The sequence below is a fragment of the Chrysemys picta genome, chromosome 1 (genome assembly GCF_011386835.1).
Source record: "Chrysemys picta bellii isolate R12L10 chromosome 1, ASM1138683v2, whole genome shotgun sequence".
NCBI lineage: Eukaryota > Metazoa > Chordata > Testudines > Emydidae > Chrysemys > Chrysemys picta.
Genome location: NC_088791.1, coordinates 351,257,280 through 351,278,502, shown reverse-complemented (window position 1 = coordinate 351,278,502; position 21,223 = coordinate 351,257,280). Strand labels below are relative to the sequence as shown.

The 21,223-nt window shown below is 48.5% G+C and overlaps 1 protein-coding gene across 1 annotated transcript; it reads right to left on the bottom strand.

Annotated features, from left to right (window-relative positions):
• Positions 1 to 19,774: 19,774 nt before the first annotated feature.
• Positions 19,775 to 20,862, bottom strand: LOC101931642 (olfactory receptor 51G2-like). Its single transcript, XM_005311814.2, has one exon. It carries the CDS (start codon positions 20,860 to 20,862, stop codon positions 19,927 to 19,929), a length of 936 nt encoding a protein of 311 aa, XP_005311871.2. The 3' UTR covers positions 19,775 to 19,926.
• Between the last annotated feature and the right edge of the window lie 361 nt (positions 20,863 to 21,223).

Sequence of the window (21,223 nt, the reverse complement as noted above, 5' to 3'; positions counted from 1 at the left end):
GTGAAAATGGTATTTGTGTGTGCTGCATTCAAGCTATTTATTAATGTGTTTCATTGCTTCATTAAACATATTTTTATTTCCTCCACTCCTGAGTGTTTAAATTCTGCCACTTGTCCCTTTGCAGTTTTTTGGGATAAATTCTTAGGGCCAGGTGCTTAATTCAATAACATTAACTTCAACAGTGTAACTCCAGATTCACATGCATAAATTCAATCAGAAAAAGGCTTCATTAACTTTCCACTACCAAACGCCCCCAGTGATACATTCTGACCCCTAAGAATTCCTCCAAGAGAAGCTGAAGTGCTTTAACTAGCCAGTGGTGATAGAATCCAGAGAGTTCAATCATCCTACAGGCTTCTCTTCATCCTCCCAGGACCTGCATCTTTTTGCCATGCAAGGGTCTGTAGATATCAGGCAAGTTACAGGCTAACACAGACAGTTACTTCAGCTGGGTGGAGGAGGTGTTGGCATCAGAAATGGGTGAATACTTCAAACACTGGTGTTGCATTAATGTCCAGGTGTGTGTTCAAGTTACTTCAGCATGCTCATGATGATTGGTGTAAATTACATAAACCACTATTGCACTCCCATTTCCTGCACCTGAGCGCTACACTGCTGAAACAAAGACCAGTGGTTCTGTTCTCTCATGACGTTTTGGAAAGTCTTTTACATGTATTGCTGAGAGTTTGTGTTCAAGAGTTAATAGCAGAAACCCATTGCAAACAGTATGAGGAGTACTTTTGACATACTATCTAAAGCCAAGTTTCAGAGTAGCAGCTGTGTTAGTCTGTATCCACAAAAAGAACAGGAGTACTTGTGGCACCTAAGGTGCCACAAGTACTCCTGTTCTTTTTATCTAAAGCCAAAACCATTACGCAGTAAAGTTACCACTGCTCCTTCCTATAGAGATTCCAACAACTCTGCTGTTGGCTTTTAATATTCCTCATGAAAGTTTGGTTTGTGATATTTGTATATGTGTCTCAGCCCTCATGCAGTAGCTTGTTGGCAAACAAAAGTCTAGTAGCTCCTCTTTTCCTGGGTTAATAGCTGACTGGTCTCTCAGGTTCTGTTCTGTCAGTCTGTAGCCTGTATCTGGAATGGTAACAGGCATTGGGATCAGTATAGAAAATATTCATTCCCTGAGCTCTCACTCTCTAGTACACAGTGACCCCAGCACCTGTTATTCAGTCACGATGAAGGTTTGCAGGAAGTGGATTTCAAAGTCAAGTGCATGAGTATACATGGAAATAGAACTGCATTTCTCACAGGAAAGTAGTCTATTGCTCTCTCTCTCTCGCTCTTTGACTGCCTATGTCCTGTGTTCATAAAATACGTATCATCTGGGAACAGCATTGTCACTGACATGGAGTATTCATGGAAATGGAACTTGCTCTTTCTCTGTCTCCATAGCATCTGGGAACAAAATAATGAATGTGTATGTAAAACCCAGTTCTTGGGATGTTTGCTATAGATCTATATTGGATTAACTATTGGTATGTTGACATTAGGATTGTATTGTTATGATGTTATGGCTCATCTTAGTTTAACATCAGGCTGCTGGAAAACAAGCAGGAAGGGAAACAACAGCTCAAGAAAAGCCATTGCTCAGTCAGAACCCGAGGGAGGTCGAGAGACAGCACCAGAGTTACAAGCTGGGAAGAGCCTATTTCCGGGCTCCAGGCACACCACACAACTTGTTTTGGCAGTTCTGTGAGTCTGTCCAGAGCTGGGGCAGCTGTTGCTAATAATCTCTTCAGACTGACAGGCACAGACACCGCTGGGGGTGTCTGAAGGCACTCAGCCTGCCTGGGTCCCTATCAGAGTGGGAGGGGTCAGAGACGTGTGCAGACTGTTGTTTGAAAACCCTCCTATTCTCCCATGTTACACTTTATTCCTAATATTCCGATTAAACAGTATTTTGGTTCCAGAAGGCTGGCTGGTCACTCGTCTCGCCAATAGTCAGAGATTCCCAGAGGGAAGAAACACAGGTGCCGAACCCACTTGGACCTGTTGGGCAACCAGAGTCAGCGCGCAGTGTGCTGTAGCCCAGAGCCCAGTCTGAGGGTGGGAGAATGGATGGATTTCACCCCATGAGAGAGCAGGGTACAGGACCTGACATCTGGCACTTGGAGACCAGAGAGGGGGCAGAGATGCCGGTAGACCCATAACTGTGAGGGGTATCTACAAGCTAGAAGTGTTGGAGCCCTCAGCCAGTCAGAAAACAGAAATTTGCCTCATCGAATCTGTTAAGACAGAGCAACGCAGCTCTGAACTCCTGCATTCACAATTAAGCTGGAGAAGAAAATCACTGGAAATACATTTGCTGATTAAATTTCCAGGAGCAAATAAATTTGAGGCAATTTGGGAATTAGTCACTGACATTCCCTGTGGTTTCCTCTCGCTCAGCCCCTGGCAGGATCGGGCCCAGAGCACACGGCACCTCTAGAAATGGGAGCCCTTGAGAAATCCTGACTAGGGGCATCAGAGTTGTAACGTTTCAAAGTTGCATTCAATGTGAGATTTTTGGGTAGCTTGAATAACCCAGCGTGGAGCATGGGCAGATGTAGCGGAGGAGTTCTGAAGCTACCTAGTGCTGCCTGCCCTTCAGCCCCGTCACTGAGTCACCCCGACAGCCCAGCTGAGTCCTCTGCCACTGCACAGAACATCTGAAAAAGGAAACAGTTTGCAGTTTAACACTTCACATGTTAAAGCTAGTGAAACCTGCCAACATACCCAATTCCTGCTAGAAGGGGAGCCGCTGACACAAGAGGTCTTCAACCTAAAGGACACGGAGTCAGAGGAGAGGTTACATGGGGAGCGGGCAGTATCTGTTCAGTTAGGGAGGCAACTGTCTTTATGTAGCATGTCTGCACATTCCCTTGGGGTCCTCTCAGCCATCAGGGAACCTCAGCTGCTTCATTTAGTGTGCACCAGCTCTAACCGCTGTCACAGCCAATGGCAAACTGCAGGAGGCCAATCACAGGGGATGCATGGTGATTCTAGCCAATATTACTGCAGCGCCAGCCCTGCTGCAGGCTCTATTCATAGAATCCAGGCTTGTCATCACCGTTCATATGATGACATATGTATCACATGGCTGCCTTTGGTGCAGCCAGGTGGAAAAAATGATGCTGTCACAGCTGTGATCTTGCTGAAATAAAATAAATAATAAATAATAATGATAATAATATAGGACCTGATTTCTCCCCAGCAGCCCCTTTCCCTGCACTCTAAACCCAGAGTTCTGGCCGGAGAAGGGAGATTCCACAAGGCTCTGTACAGGGGAATTTGCCTCGGATCATTCCATTACCAGAGGTTCCTTCCCTTCTCCTGGAGGAATAAAAAAGGGACCCAGTGCCCCTGGATCCCCATAGTTATGCACAGATCTCAATGAGCCACTGGTAGCTCGGCCCACCCACAATCTCTGTGCCTCTGCAACTGCTCTAGCTCACTGCTAGCACAGGTTCGTCAGAAATGTTCTACCTGGGCCTGTCACAGTAGCCACTGCCCACAGGATCTGCTGAAGGGGCATTGTTCAGGGTGGAGGGGGCTGCACAGAGATGGGAAGGCTCCTTAGAGTAACTGATGGAGACATTGGCCAAGCCATAGACTGGTCTGGAGTTTTCGACCTTTCCATTCCCAAAGTTCAGCTATAGACTCAGTCAGAGCAACCTTTGTTTTTGTTCCAAGGGAGAGGGAGATGAAAAGCCTCCAATTTCTTTTGGGGATCCAAAATGTCAGCTCTGTAAACAATCTAGGGGAAGCTGACTTATATCAATGAGTTTGCATTGTACAGATCCCTGTGCAGTGCAAGACGGTATAATTCTGGATTTATACTCCTACAAAACTCTAAGGCTGGGTAGCTGGGAAATTGGTTGTTGTCTCCTGTTTGTCCTTGAGTGGCTTAGGTTAAGCACTCAGGTAACTCAGTCCGGTGTGTGGTGCCACCTGCTGTTGTGTTGGGTGATAACGGAGCCTGGAGAGGCTGGCTATATCAGCAGCATGTCAATCTGAGAGAGGCCAGCCCAGCTGAATAGTTAGGGGTTCCATGGAATCCCAGTCTGCACTCCGGGGGTGACAACCCATCAAAGAGGTTTTAGAAGAAACTGATAATTTAAACAAGTAAAGGTGGAGCGAGGGTGGGGTTAGTTTCAGAGGAGGAGGTGGAAAGAGGCAAGATGGGGGCAGAGTGGAGCCTGGGCCTGTGGTGGAGCGGGGGTCCGGCACTCCCGCGGATATCACATAGTTGGTGCCTCTCTCTCCAGGGGCTACAGAGTCTGCAAATATTTCCCAGTACAGTGCACCAGTCCTGGAAGCTGAAGGCACACAAGAGCTCATTGGGCGATAGATGACACATTTGTTTTTGACTTGTTCACTGCCAAGAAAAATATTGGCATTATTACAGCAGGGAAATGAGAGATTGAGAAGGGTCAAGGAGAACATTTTCCATGGTCCAGTGAGTTGGGACATGTCAGATTTTGTGTACCCATGTTCACAGATATTAGGGACATAAAGGTCTATTGCTGACATCTGTACTGAGTTTCTGCAAAACACAGACCAGGGAATTTCACTCAGCAAATTCTGGGGTTGAGCCCAGCACCTTGTGGCTGAATGAGAGCATATCAGTTGAATTGGGTATGCAGTATCACTCAGCCCTATTCAACAAGTATGAGTCACATCCCGAAAAATCATGAGATAAGTTTAAAAATAATGGGATTTTAAAATACATGAATGTGGGGGTCATTTTCATATGCCTTTGTTTTCTCAGCCTTTGCGGTGCATCTGCTTCAGGTTTTCTAGCTTTTCTGCAACTCACTTTTTAAAAAGAAACATTTTAAAGAAAACTGAAAGCTTAGGTTCCTGAGTAGTGTCTTGATTCCTGAAGCTGGGGCTTTAAGGAAGACAGGAAATAGTGTGACACTCCCAATAAAATCCCAGGAGCTGGCGCTGCTGGCTGCACCAACAAATCAGAGCACTGAGGGTTAGTTAGTGGACATTTCTAGTCACACAGTCCATCTATGGCAGATACACTGTTTCCCTCTGCAATGGGCTACAAAGCCTCCTGTTGTAAGGAACAGGGTTACACCACAGATAGCCGGATATAGCAGTGATGAGCTCGCAGAGTCACTGGTTCCTGAGTAACAGTTCAAAGGGTCTCCTCCTCTTCCTCAGGCATGAGACATGCACACACCAGCTAAGCAAGGCCATGCAGATTCTCAATAGAAAGGGTTGTAACCCATGCCCAGCTCCAAGTGCCTGTGCCTAACTTTCTATTGGACTCAAACAACTCCTACCCCAGATCCAGCTACCCCCAAGCTTGGTGATGATGTAAATTTGAATGCATGGTGTGTGGTCTATCTCCAGCGCTAGAGCGGCTCTCAGTGCTCATGGATGGGGTGAGGGTCAGGATCAGAGTGAGGGGCAGCCCAGCAGGGCTCTGTTTGGCCAGGCAATGTTCTCCAGATCCTTCTCTCTCTGAAAGCATGTCCTGATTCCCCCTATTGCTGCCAAGCTGCAGGAGGGGCCCAAAACTCCCTTGTCAAAGGGGGCTGTGCTAATGACAGGCCTCATCACCAAGGGGTGTTGGGAAGAGTTCAGGTTCCCCACCCAGTGACTATATGACCAGAACCCCTTTGTTCCAAACCAAGTGCCCAGCCCAGTTTATGGAAAAATACAGCACCAAAATGGAGTTCAGTATCATGTGATCTAGTCAAATGCCCTTGCATGCTTCCATGAGTCATGGCAGCCATTATTCATGGGCTGAATGAATGTCCCAGGACAGTTCATCAGGCGAAGACAAGCTTTCCCCATGGCCCATTGTCTTTGTTGATGGGTCATTCAATTGGAATAGGCTATTCACAGTGTGCTGGCAGACTGTGAGTAAAGCTTTGTGCGTCTTAGCCAGATGCAAGCACATTTGAAATACAGATACATGGTCAATATGAATAACTCCATATACAAAAATTATACATATTCATACAAATAGAATAATTATAGTCACCAAACCATAACTTTTCCATAGACACCTCACATCACATATGTATAGAGCAATCCAGTCCCCACTCAACCTGCATTTTGTTAGGCTAAACCAGCCAAGCTCGTTCAGTCTCCACGTGAAGACAGGCCCTCTATTCCCCTGCCCATCCTAGGAGCTCTTCTCCTCACCTGGTCCAGTCTGAAATCTTCTTTCTTGAATACGAGTGACCAGAATCTTACACAGTTTGCCAGAGTAGGTCCCACCAGCACCTTCTATAAGGATAGGTTTCAGAGTAGCAGCCGTGTTAGTCTGTATCCGCAAAAAGAAGAACAGGAGTACTTGTGGCACCTTAGAGACTAACAAATTTTAGCTTTACCTTTTTTAAGAACATAATTGGATTTCTGTATCTTAAGAGGTCTGTGTACCTGTTTTTCAGTTAGCTGGTAGCAACAGCTGATTCCTTTTTCTTTTTCCTTTTCACAGCTATTGCCCAGAGGGGAGGTGAAACTGCTGGAGGGTACCCCAGAGGAAGTAATTCCCAATTGCACCTTCCTGGGCTCTCCAAGGGGTTCTGCACTTGGTGGTGGCAGCACTACTATCCAAGGCCAGGGGGATCTGTAACCTTGGGAGTTCAATACAAGTCTGAAGTGGCAGGTATTCATTTTTTAAAGTCCTTGCAGGCCCCCACCTTCTGCACTTGAAGTGCCAGAGTGGGGAATCAGCCTTGACACTGGGATATATGGTTTCTTTATCCTCTAAACCAGGTTCTATCTTGTCTTGGGCGGAATCTCACAATTGTCCCACTCTTGGAGCTGGGAACAATATCCCATCTATGCTAAACACTTATCACCAATTTCATCTGATGGGACACATCAGTCGCTTCCCTTTGGGTGCTTCTGACCAGAGCAATCTGTTCCCTGTGTCTCTGAGAGCATCTTACCATCTGTTTGCCCCTTTTTTGTGGGCAAAAAAGATGTGCCCCTTTGCTGAAACTTGTCTGAGTCTGGGGCCAGGCACCATAGTGCTCAGCTGTGTCCGTGTTACAAGGTAAGAAGTCTCTTATAGACAAATGTCAGAGGTGTTGCTCTTTGGAACCCTGAGATAACCCTTTGTGACAGACTTCTCCCTCCTCTGGGGTGCCACCTGATGTACTGGGGTATCATTGAGCCCACCTGTTCCACCAACCTGGGCTCTCTTACACTGTCCTGCTGAGCTCCTCCAGCACACACACACGGGTAGGGACACATCCAGCTGGAGAAAGCCACAGACACTGAAATCAGCTCTGCATGGAAAGACTCAGGTCAGGAATTGCCCGGCACTGAAATACACACTCCATCAGGAGTGTAAACCCAAAACTGTGTTGTTCTGCGCTGCACAGAGAACTGTCCAGCACTCCCTCCCTGAATGTGGAGGAATATACACACAGGTCCCCTTGTCCATTATGAATTCCACAAACTGGGTTTTAGAATAAACAAAAACAAGTTTATTAAGTACAAAAATATAGATTTTAGTGATTATATGTGACAGCAAACAGATCAAATTGGATTACTGAGCAAATAAAACAAACACGCAAACTAAGCTTAATCCACTAAAGAAACTGGCTACAAGTAATAATGTACATCCCTAAATGGTGTTTTAAGAAGGTTGCAGAGTTTCTTGAAGACAACCTGCTCTTGCTTGCAGCGTAGAATTCCAGGTATTCCTTTCACAGGCCAGACACCTTCTAGCCTGAGTCCAGTCCTTTCTTCCCCAGATCAGTCTTAAGTGTTTTCAGCAGTCATCTTGGGCAGGGCTTCTGTGAAACCCTGAAAAACTCAATTCTATGCCTTATAGATGTAAGCAGAGTCAGGATGAGCTCTAGCCTGACATCTGGTGGTGAATTATACCGAGTGTGGAAAAGAAATCCAGGGACTGATCTCGTTTGCATTGGCACACACACTGGCCTAGCATGAGCCCACAGCAACTGAAAGTGGTTACTTTGGCGGGTGTGGGATCCCCAGTTTCTCTGTTATTGGGCAGGAAGAATAAAGATTTGTTACCCTGATTTTGTGAATCAAGGCCAGTGGAACTGTTGTATGACAGAGGGACTCACCATTACCTAAGTAGAACTCGCTAGACAAGGGGCATGGGTTACAAAACCCAGTGAATGGTGAGAGGCTGGGGACAGATGTTTGTACCTGATGGTCTAGGCACCTTTTGAGAGCCTAAACCACTAATTGTACCATTTTCTGTCTCCACTATTGAATAGCAGAGCTAATTTTGATTCTATTAAGAATCTAATTACAGGCTGGTATGTTGAATTTACTTTGGGCAAATAGTGCACCAGCACTGGGGTTCCCCACTACAAGCTGAAATCACTGAGTGCTGTGTTAACTAGTGGGGGAGCCTGAAGATTTATTGCTAACAGAGCTGAGCAGTTTGTGGGACGGTTGGTGCAGCCCACAGGGCGGCGAGCAGAGCAGTTTGTGGGATGGCTGGAGGAGTGGAGCGGCTGGTGGAATGAAGCGGCTTGTGGTGAAGACAGTTACTGTAAGTTCCTTAATTCCCGACAGCAAAGGGGAGAGAAGATTTCAGCCTATATACAGAGGCTGGAGAGGCTGCTTCAGAGAGCTGTCATGAGGGGAGCAGTTACTGCTGAACAGATGGATAAGACGTGACTGGTTCAAATTGTAAGAGGAACTCAGTATCAGAACCCGATTCTACTTCATCTCCGGCTAAGAGAACGATGGGAACATCCCCCAAGTTACTCCCAGCTGATAAAGGAGGTCAGAGAAAAGGAAGAAAGACAGGCTGCCAGCGAGTTTTGGGAAGCCCAAACATTGGAGCCAGCCAGCACAACACCACCGCAAATGGCCAGTGTACTGATGGTGGGCACCACAGAGGAACTTGCCCAACGAATGCATGTCCTGACAGAACGGATAGCTGAACTGCAAAGCACCATTGACCGAGCTAAGACTTCCAGGAATAAGGAGCCTCTGACTGTGGCAATGGAGAAGTCAGCATTTAGAGCCACCATCCCACCCAGGCGAAGGGGGAAAGGACAATTCTTCTGCTACCGATGTGGTCAGGATGAACACAGTGCTGCCAAGTGCCATAATGAAGAAAATCCCTCCTTCGTGTATGGAAAGCTGAGGATCAGTTGGGAGAGATCCGGTAGCTGCCAGAGAGTCCGGGGACGGAGACCACCCAGGCCTGGAGGATTTGAAGATTCCCCCAGAAAAGACCGTAGAGCTGGGATCCCTTCAGGACTGATAGGGCCTCGAGCAGAGGTCATGGTGAGGATTGAAGGGGTGGAGTGTAAAGCCGTGCTTGACACTGGATCTCAAGTGACTATTATATTTCAGTCATTCTACCAACAGATGCTTAGACACCTGCCTATACACCCACTGACTGGTGTCGGACTGTGCGGCCTCAGCATGGATGAATACCCCTACCAAGGGTATGTCATAGTGCATCTGGAATTCCCAGAGGAGGTTGCTGGGGTAAGGGTAGAGGTAGACACAGCTGCCTTAATATGTCCTGACCCTAAAGGGACCTCTGATGTGTCTGTGCTGATAGGGACCAACACCACTCTCTTCAACGTGCTTGTGGATTACTGCAGACTATGGGCTGGGGACCAGTACCAGAACACCCTGATGATCCATACACTTTGTGCTGAAGCTTATAGGAAGATTGAGAGAGCTAAAAAGGAGACAGCTGAGCTACCGATTGGGACACGGAAGTATAGGGGCACAACCCCCTTAGTAGTGCCTGCAAGGACGGAGCAAGAAGTGCTTGTCATGAGTACCTGGATGAAAGGCAGTAAAGGGGCATTAGCAATGGTAAAGCAGCCAGTTGAAGGAGAGCTCCCGGAAGGAGTGCTAGTCCCCAGTGGAGTCATAATCCTGCCTGCTGAAACCCATGAAAAGGTGACTATACTTATTGCTAATGAAACAAGTCGAGATGTTATTGTGAAGCAAGGACAAAAGATAGCAGACCTCTTCGAGCCTGAATCAATTGTAAAACCCCAGTGTGAGACTCAAGTTCCGACAATAGACCCAGCAAAGTTTGACTTTGGAGTTTCACCATAGTCGGAGGAATGGAAAGATCACCTGTGGAGGAAACTTTGTGAAAGATCCAAGATGTTCTCATTGCATGAGTGGGATGTGGGATCTGCAAAAGGAGTAGAGCACAACATCAGACTACATGACTCTTGACCTTTCAGGGAGAGATCTAGGAGGATTGCCCTCTCCGAGATGGAAGATGTGCGACAACATCTTCAGGAGGTGGCTGCGAATGGCATCATTACAGAGTCCCGGAGTCCCTATGCCTCGCCTATTGTGGTGGTCCGTAAAAAGGAATGGGAAAATCCAGATACGTATTGACTACCTCACCCTAAACCGCCGTATGGTGGATGACCAGTACACAATGCCCTGAGTCCAGGATGCCTTAGCCTGTTTGCTGGGAAGCCAGTGGTTCTCTGTGTTGGATCTTCGGAGTGGATACTACCAGATCCCTCTGGGTGCAGAAGATAAGGAAAAGAGAGCCTTCATCTGCCCTTTAGGGTTTTATCAGTTCGAACGCATGCCCCAAGGTATTTCTGGAGCACCTGCCATATTTCAACATCTTATGGAGAAAGTTGTGGGGCACTTGAATTTACTGCAAGTGTTAGTTTATTTGGATGACCTGATTGTGTTTGGAAGAACCTTGGAGGAGCATGAAGAAAGACTTCTTAAAGTGCTTGATAGGTTGGAGGATTATGGTTTGAAGCTTTCAATTGACAAATGCCAGTTCTGCAGGACCTCAATGAAGTATGTGGGTCACATCGTGTCCCAAGTGGGTGTGAGTACTGATCCCGATAAAATGGAAGCCCTCACTAAATGGCCATGTCCAAGTAACTACAGAGAACTCAAGACCTTTCTTGGGTTTAGTGGCTACTACTGCAGATTTGTGAAAAATTATGCTACGATTGTAAAACCTCTGAATGATCTTACCAACGGATACCAGTCCAGCAAGAACAAATCTAAGACCAAGAATAAGGGGAGGTCCCCAAAGCCTGCTGTGCAGAAACACTATGGCCCTTTCGAACCATTTGGGCCACGGTGGGATGAGAGATGTGAAAGGGCTTTTTGAGAAATCATTACTTGCCTAACTCATGCTCCGGTCCTAGTCTTTGCTGACCCAAGCAAGCTGTTTATCCTGCATACTGATGCCAGCTTGGAGGGTCTGGGAGCAGTACTGTACCAGGAAGTGGAAGGCAAACGTAAACCTGTAGACTTTGCAAGCTGAGGACTGTCTGATAGTGAAACTCGCTATCCCACCCACAAGGTGGAGTTCTTGGCCTTGAAATTGGCCATCACTGAGAAATTTCGAGACTACTTGTATGGTGCTCAATTCCAGGTGTGGACAGACAACAATCTATTGACCTATGTATTAACGAGTACTAAGCTGGATGCTACAGGGCAAAGATGGGTGGCCGCTTTGGCTAGCTATGACTTCAGCATTCAATACCGATCAGGGAGAAGCAATGTAGATGCAGATGCATTGTCCAGGCGTCCACAGGCACCAGGAGTTGCTGTGATACCCACAGATGGAGTGAGAGCTATTTGCAGTGTGAGTCGCCGAGAGCCAGAGGCCCATGAGAGCCTTCATGGATGTGCTGCAGAAGCTTTGGGCCTGCCCCCTGAATGCGTGCCTTCTTCTTCAGTGAACTATATTGCATTGGACCAATCTCCTTTGCCCATGCTCAATGTGTCTGACTGGCAGGAAGCCCAGCTGCAAGATACTGATATTCGTGATACACTACTTGCCATAAGGGAGAGGCGAAACCCAGCTGCAGTTGTCCCACCTAATCCGGAAGGTAAACTACTATTGGGAAAATGGACCAAACTAAAATTGATTCAGGGAGTGCTACACCGAGTGACCACAGACCCTTTACAAAAGCAACGGACTCAACTAGTGCTGCCGAAAGGGTACAGAGCCCTAGCCATGAGGGCCCTGCATGATGACTTTGGACATTTAGGGATGGAGAGGACCCTGGAATTTATTCGTAGTAGGTTCTATTGACCCTGGACAGCTGAAGATGTTCGCAGGAAATGTGAGACCTGCGCTTGATGTGTTCAAAGGAAAACTCTGCTCACGAGGGCTTTATATCTGAAGAACATCACCAGCAACAAAACTCTGGAGCTGGTATGCATTGATTTCTTTTCCTTGGAAGTAGACAGGAGGACTATTGGGAACATTCTAGTAGTGACCGACCGTTATACGCGATTTGTCCAGGCATATCTCACACATGATCAGAGGGCCACCACTGTCACTCAAGTACTGTGGGAAAAATATTTCTGAGTTTATGGATTCCCATCCCAGATACATTCGGATCAAGGGCGGGACTTTGAGAGTCAACTTCTGAAGGAGGTGCTGAGGATAGTGGGGATTAAAAAGTCTAGTACAGGGGTCGGCAACGTTTGGCACTCGGCTCGCCAGGGTAAGCACCCTAGTGGGCCGGGCCAGTTTATTTACCTGCTGACGCGGCAGGTTTGGCCGATCGCGGCCCCCACTAACCACAGTTCACCGTCCCGGGCCAATGGGGGTGGCGGGAAGCGGCGCGGGCGAGGGATGTGCTGGCCACGACTTCCCGCCATCCCCATTGACCCAGGACGGTGAACCTCGGCCAGTGGGGGCCGCGATCGGCCGAACCTGCTGCGTCAGCAGGTAAATAAACTGGCCCGGCCCGCTAGGGTGCTTACCCTGGCGAGCCGCATGCCAAATGTTTCCGACCCCTGGTCTAGAAAAACGCCTTATCACCAACAAGGTGATCCTCAGCCAGAGAGGTTCAACCGAACCCTATTAGATATGTTGGGGACTTTGCGGCCAGAGCAGAAGGCAACCTGGAGCCAACATGTCGCATTTCTGGTGCACGCCTACAATGCCACAAAGACCAACCCTACGGGAGTCAACCCATATCTCTTGATGTTTGGGCGAAAACCAAGATTACCCATAGACCTGTGCTTTGGTGTATCAGAGGATGGAGATAGCTATGAAACTCATCAGCAATATGTATCCAGACTAAGAGAAAAGCTGTGGGATGCTTATCACTTAGCTACATCCGCGACTCGGAAGAACGCAGACTGCAACAAACATCAATATGATGCTAGGGTATATCTGCAAGAACTCCAGCCGGGGGACAGAGTCCTGCTGCGAAATTTGGGTATTGCTGGCAAACACAAGATAGCTGACAGATGGAAGGCAATACCTTACTTGGTGATGGAAAAGCTAGGAGACCTGCTGGTCTACAAGATCAAACCTGAAGAGGGTCCCGGGCAGACAAAGACAGTGCATAGAAACCTTTTACTCCCTGTGGGGGAATTGGTAGGCACCCCTTATGAGATGGGCCACAACAGGGCAACCGGACAGAACGAAGGTGCTGGACCAAAGCTGCCCTCCAACATGGACAGCCGGCCCCCTGCAGCTAACCTACCCCTATGCAGCACATCCAAGAATCAGTCTGAGGAGGAGGACACAACCATGGTGTATGCTGGGATGGAGACAAGATTTCAGTCTCGATCAGCTGACTCAAAAGTGAGCTCCTCCTCTTCCGCCCTAAACCCCATGGCAGAAGTATTTAGGCCCATTCCTGACACCCCTGAGCCACTGGTGGGGACCCCATGTGATGACAAATACAAGTTATTGGACAGTGGAGACATACAGGTGGAGGATGTCCTGGGCACTTTGGACCCTCCACTGTTAGAACTAGAAATGCAGGAGACTATGCAAGTAGCCGAGGCGCCCTCAAAGGAAACCTCTCCATCCGTTGCTCAAGAGGCTGTCCCCCCTACCATGGCAACAGAGATTCTCAATAGACGAGACAGGGTAATAAGACCAGTAAAACAGTTGACATATGATGCACCTGGGGTGATTAGTGAGGAACCAATAGGTTTAGCACACAGACTTGTGGAAGCTAAAGTGGGCTATCTGAGGCCTTTTGGAGGGAACCAGTTAGTTGGTATAATAGGGAGTGTGATTTGTCGGGGCGATAAATTCTCGGTTGGGGGTTGGATGTAAGCAGAGTCAGGATGAGCTCTACCCTGACATCTGGTGATGAATTACCGCGAGTGTGGAAAAGAATTCCAGGGACTGAGCTTGTTTGCATAAGCACACCCACCAGCCTAGCATGAGCCCACAGCAACTGAAAGTGGTTACTTTGGCTGGTGTGGGGTCCCCAGTTTCTCTGTTATTGGGGACGGAAGAATAAAGAATAAAGTTTTGTTACCCTGATTCTGTGAATCAAGGCCAGTGGAACTGTTGTATGACAGAGGAACTCACCATTACCTAAGTAGCACTCGCTAGACAAGGGGCATGGGTTACAAAACCCAGTGAATGGTGAGAGGCTGGGGACAGATGTTTGTACCTGATGGTCTTGGCCCCCTTTTGAGGGCCTGAAACAACAATTGCATTATTTTCTCTTTCCATTGTTGAATAGCAGAGCTAATTTTGATTCTATTAAGATCTAATTTCAGGCTGGTATGCTGAGTGCACTTTGGGCAAATAGTGCACCAGCACTGGGGCTTCTCTACTACAAGCTGAAATCACTGAGTGTTGTGTTAACTAGGGGGGGAGCCTGAAGTTTTATTGCTAGCAGAGCTGAGCAGTTTGTGGGATGGTTGGTGCAGCCCATGGGAGGGTGAGAGGAGCAGTTTGTAGGATGGTTGGTGCGGCCCACGGGTTGGCGAGCAGAGCGGAGCAGTTTGTGTGATGGCTGGAGGAGCAGAGCGGTTGGTGGAGTGAAGCGGCTTGTGGTGAAGGCTGCAGCAGAACCCCATGAAGAGGCGGGGCAGTCGGCCTTGGACCACGTAAGGGTCAAAACAGCATCCCAGGAAGCTTCTCAGGAAGGTGCAAGATTAGCATGTTCAATCTCCTATTTTTCTCCCTAATGGCCCATCCAGGCTGATTGCATAATATCTGGTGGGTGTTCTCCAGGTCTAAACACAGTTGTAATTGTTACCTAGTCAATATTCCTAACTTCAGAGGCAGAAATGATACATACATACAAATAATATAATCATAGTCAGTAAATCATAATCTTTCCAGTGATACCTTACGTGATTCATCTTGCATAAAATACATCCTAGATATGCTATAATCATCTTATAACAATATTTCTATGAAGAATATGGGAAGTAGAGTCACACCCTGATCTTAGGGTCTCATGTGGCTCCCTAGTGAGAGAATATTAGCACATTGAGTGTATATATCTTCCCACCACCACTGTGAGACAGGGCAGGGTTATTACCCACCTGTGCAGAGGCTCAGAGACAGCCAATGGCACATGGTCACACAGGGGAAAGGAATCAAACCCAGTTCTGTTGAGTCACAGAGCAATGCACAGACCACAGGTAGCATTCCAGCCATCTGAGAGGTAACAGGCCCGGATGGACTCAGCGAGTGGGGAAAGCAAGGAGCATGTTACAGAGGATTGATTCACTGGCTTGTTCTCCCCCTGCTTCAGCAGAGTTTAGAGCAGCCTGGGGGTTGTGGGGAATTCCACCCAGCGGTAACGGCTTCCAAGAGCATGGCACACTCTGGCCAAGTTCCTGCACACAGGGGCCACCCCAGAGTGATTCCTTGGGCCTTGCAGAGGCCCTGCCATTATCTCTAAAGTCCTTGCAATAACTGCCTCTCAGCCTGGGATTCTTAAAACAAGAGCCCCCTTTGTGGGGTCGCATTTATTCAGTCTTCTCCAAAACACAAGGTCTCCTACCCCGCAGGCCCACCCTCCTCCTTTACTCAAGAGCCCCCCGCCACCCTGCTGGCTGGGATCAGGCTTGCCACATAAGCTGCCCAATCTCTTCCCTTGACACCCTGACCCCTGTCCCCATCACTTCCTACTAGGCCCTTCCCCTGCACCTCCACTACCCCTGAGATTCTGCTACCTGGCCAGACCAGAGCTGGGCTGTGGTAAGAGCTGCCCTGGAATACCAGGCCTCTGTGGGGAGCCTCAAACTCTACAACTTCCCTAAGGGGATGCATCCTGGGGGGCAGAGTCACAGGCTGGGGGCTGCTCTCGGGGCCCCCAGCTACTTGCCCATGGCAGGAGGGGGGTCTGGGGCTCCATACAGTGGCTCTGGCTCCCTGGGCAGCTCTTAGGTCAGTTGGTCTCTGACCTTGGGCCTGGAGGGGGGGCGGAGCTCAGATAAAGAGGAGGAGCAGGAGGTGGGGCTTGGGGAACAGATAGGGAAGAGGAAGGGGACTCAGGGGAAGAGGAGGAGCAGGAACGGGGTCAATGTGGGGATGTGGATCCTGCATATGATCTGCTTTTGTTTTTTGGAAAGGTGGTCACCCTACACTGAATGGGCTGGGCTGGGATAGGAGCTAGCTGGGCCGCTGTGGGGGAGTTGAGGACCATTTCAACCCTGCAGCAGGGCAAACAGAGGGGAGGAGAACAAGGACGCCCAGAGGTTTAAGGAGGTCTGGGGCAAAGTGGGGGAGCTGCGGCGCTTGTACTCACCCGACAGCTGTCCAGGTCTTTGGCAGCATTTTGGCAGCGGGGGGCACGTCAGTCACTCCGCGGGGTCCCTGAGGGATCCAGGGCCTGGGGCAAATTGTCCCACTTGCCCCTCCCCCGGGAATCTGGGCCTTAGTCTCTTACCAGGACTCCTGTGTGTCAGACCCTCACTCACATGCTCAGCTCTGCCTACATGAGTAGTGGTTTCAGCAGGTGTGCTGTGTGCAGAGTCACAAACAGAGTGGGGGGGGCGGTGTGAATGGCTTCTCCTGGGCTGCTGGTGTTAATCATGTCTCTGACATGACTCAGTCATTAGGACTTGGCTAAGGGGGTAAGGGGAGGGTGGGTGTCTGTGCCCCTTGAATAGCCCCTGTCCACAGCTGATGCAGCCCCATGGATCACGCAGCATCCAGAGCGCTCAGGAAGGGCCAGGACTGAAACTGCCAAAGAAGCTCGGCACCTTTTTTCGTGGCCCCTGGATGTTTAACCTGAGATGGGCCAGTGATGGGCCAGTTATAATGCGAAACAACATCCACATCCCGTCTCCTTATTGATTCTATCGAGACTGCTTCAACCGCTGATACAGCTCTTTATGGCCCAACACCTAACCATTCCCAGTCACTCCAGGAACATAGTAATTTTGTAAATGCTGCTGTCTGCCTTGGTCACCTTCCCCCAGTGCACTGTCCTCCCTCACCAGGAAGCAGGAACAGCCCCTATCCCATTATTCCAGGCCTTAGATCCTGCCTGAGCCTCTGTCTACAGAGTGGAGATCAATTGCTTATGTCATCTCGGATGTAAGGGTCCAGGACGGAATGGGTGGCCCCTGATTTTCATCTGCCATGTAACCAGTGCTGGCCCCGGGTGATGAACTGACCCATCACTTGACAAACACCCTGATTATCCTTGCATGAAGGTGTTTGCTTTTTACGCTATACACAATTGGATTCATCAGAGGTGGGACCAGCAGGTAGATGTTGCCCAGGAGAATCTGAAGCAATGGAGGAGAGCCCTTCCCAAATCTGTGTAACAGAGACAAGCTGATCTCTGGTGTGTAAAAGAGCACAACTGCACAGAGGTGTGAGACGCAGGTGTTCAGGGCCCTCAGGCACTCTGGGGGGGATGTGACTTTCAGCACTGTTTTGAGGATCATCACATAAGAGAGGAAGAAGAGTAACGAGTTCAACCCTACCATTAAAAGTCTAATAAACAAGCCATAGATACTGTTGATTGTGATATCTGAACAAGCCAGCTTCATGACCTCCTGGTTCAGGTAGTAGGAATGGGAGAGGACATTGGCTTGGCAGTATCGGAACCGCTTCAAGAGAAAGGGGAGTGAGAATGTTAGGACAAACCCTCTTAACACAAACACCAGTCCCATCTTGGCTATTCTCGGAAGAGTTAAGATGCAAGCATATCTCAGTGGGTTAGAGTTCACGACAAAGCAGTCAAAGGCCATCAACAAGAAAATGTTGTTTCTATATTAATCATTCCAGCTTAATTGAGCAGGATTTACAAGCCATTAAGAATGCTGCTGTTGTTTTCCGTGCTGTATCTCTTGATCACACCTTTAGTTTTGAGGACCTCCTTCCAGACCTTGGGTCATGGTTTACGGGGCTCTTTCGAACAATTGCTAAATGGAATTTTTTCTTTCTTTTCTTTCTATGTGTTATTTGGATAATGATACAATGTGCCAAATGCCTTATAATGCTATAATCAAAAGCTCTGATGTCCATAAGAAAACCCAGTATCTGTCCCTCCAGGTTGATCGCAAATTGCATAATGGGCCTGACAATTTTGGGGTTTGTCAGGCCCGAAGGGGGGACTGTGAAAGTCAGCAGTGACCCCCCCCCAACAGCTAGTAACCATTATGTCAGCCAGCGGGCATTAGGGGGAAACAGACACTTCAAGTACACAGTAGCCTGAACTTTTCAACTGTCTTCCCTTTCAAGGCCTTAAGGTAGTTAGAGCTGGTCCCAAGACGGTTTTCACTGACCAGATAGCAGAAGCATGGGTCTGGCAACCACCAATCAAGCGTTAACACGGCAAGGGCCTTTGTCTGAATGTATATAAAGGATCTGTAAAATGTGTGCAAGACAGAGTTTTTGTACTCAGGTGCAAAGGTCTCCTTTCTTCTGCAGAATAAAGCAACTCTTCCTTATCCCTGTCTGGCTGTTATTGGCTCTCAGCTAGGGGGACCCGATATTTCGGTGACAAAACCTATAACTTACAATGCAGAGGTGATACGAACACATACATGAGATGATCCTATCAGGCTAATTATAACATTACTGCAGATACCTTACATGGCAGATCTGTCACAATTCATTGCAATTTTAAAATACTAGTATTCATAATATCCTAAAGTGCCCCCCTCCCCCCAAAATCCATACAGTGTCTCCAATATCTTGAACAGCACTGGTCCTACTACAGACCACTGGGGGCACCACTATTTACCTCTCTCCATTCTGAAAACTGACCATTTATTCATACCCTTTGTTTCCTATCCTTTAACCAGTTAGTGATCCATGAGAGGACTTGGTTCAGGCTTGATGCAACCCCCGCTGCTTCTCTTTCCCTGAGGCTCTATCCCCTAGGCAGCCAGGAGCCAGGCCTAACAGCTGTCCTAGGAGCCCAGGCTGCTGTGGGGAACCCCACACTCTTCACATTCCTTGGGTTCTACATTTGGGGGGGTGGGGATATAGGTTGGGGGCTTCTCTTGGGACCCAAGCCCTAGGCCAGGGCAGGAGGAGGGTCTGGGGCTCCTCACAGTGGCACTGGCTCCCTGGGCAGCTCTTACCATGACCCGGCTCTGGCTTCTGCCATGGAGAGCGGGGTGGAGCCTTGGGGGAAGTGGAGGAGTAGTGGCTGGGGCAACAAATAGGAAGAAGAGGGGCAGTGGCAGGGTCACCCAGGGGATGGAGCTCCTGTGTGTGTCCCACTTTTGCCTTTTGAAAAGATGGTCACCTACAGTGAATGGGCTGGGCTGGAGCTAGCTGTGCCTGTGTGGGGGAGCTGAGGATTGTTTCCACCCCTTTGCAAGCCACTCGGGAAGCACAAACGGAGGTGCCAGGGTGGGAACCTGGGCCTAAATCTCTTGCCATTACTCGTGTCAGAATCTCACTCACACTTCTCTTTATTGACTGTCTCAAGAGAAATTCTGAGGTTGGAGCAGCCACCAATATGGCTCCTTATGGGCCAACATCTCACCAGTCCCCTGTCTCTCCATGAACATAGTCACATTTTAAATGCTGCTGCCTGCCTTGGTCTCCTTCCCCCAGTTCACTGTCCTCCCTCACCAGCCGCTCTCCCATTGCTCCAGGCCTTGGACCATGTGAAAACCTCTCTCTACAGCGAGGAGATCAGTAGCTCATGTCATCTCAGATGTAAGGGTGCAGGATGGAATAAGAGGCCCATGTTTTTCGTCTCCCATGTCACTAGCACTGGAGCTGGGTGATGAACTGAACTTTTACTTGATGAACACTCTGATTATCCTTGCACGAAGGTGTTTGCTTTTCACGCTGTACACAATTGGGTTCATGAGAGGCGGGACCAGAAGGGAGATGTAGCTCAGGATAATACGAAGCAAGGGGGAAGAGCTATTTGCAAATCTGTGTATTATAGCCAGGCCGAGGTCTGGTGTATAGAAAAGCAGGATGGCACAGAGGTGGGAGATGCAGGTGTTCAGGGCCCTCAGGCACTCCTTGTGGGACGCGATGCTCAGCACTGTTTTGAGGATCATCACATAAGAGAGGAAGATGAGGAGCGAGTCCAACCCCATTGTTAAGAGTTTAGTAAACAATCCATAGATGCTGTTGACTGTGATGTCCGAACAAGCCATGTTCATGACCTCCCGGTGCACACAGTAGGAATGGGATAGGACATTGGCTCGACAGTATTGGAACCGCTTCAGGAGAAAGGGAAGTGGAAGTATTATGACCATCGCTCTTATCACAGCCACCAGTCCCATCTTGGCTACTCTCGGCAGGGTTAAGATGGAAGCATATCTCAGTGGGTTACGGATCGCGATGAAGCGGTCAAAGGCCATCAACAGGAGGATGAAGGATTCAGTGCATTGAAGCAAGGGGATGAAGAACAGCTGGGCTAAACAGGCATCGAGGCTGATCTTCCTAGAGTTAAACAAGAATACACCCAATATCGTTGGTATGGTGGCTATTGATATGCCAAGGGCTGTGACGGCCAACATGGAAAGGAAAATGTACATGGGCTCATGGAGGCTTGGATCTGTTTTTATAATGAACAGAATGACTGAATTTCCTAATATTGAAATAACATACACTAAGCAGAAGGGGATAGAGATCCAGAGACGGACGTCTTCCTGCCCAGGTATCCCGGTGAGAAGGAACACAACAGAATTTAATTTGGTGTCATTGACAGCTGACATAATGTGCTGGGCAAGTCCAAGGAGTTTTCAACTTTCCTTCCTGAAAGGAAAAAAAAGGAGATTACGTGATGTTTAACGAGACATATTTCTGCTCTCTGTGCAGGTCTAGCGACTCGCAGGAGCTCAAAAAATATCAGCAAGAACAGCATTGCTAGGAAAATAGGCCTTTTCAGACGGGATCAAACCTGTCATTCATCTAGCCCAGTATCCAGTGGCCAGTTCCAGATGCTTCAGATGAAGGTGGAAGAAGCCCTGCAATTGGGAGCTATGAGATAACCTGCTCTAAGGGAAAGTCCCCCCCCCTCCCGAGAACCAATACTTAGACATTATTTGTGGTGTAAGTCAGGAAGGCTTAGAGCCC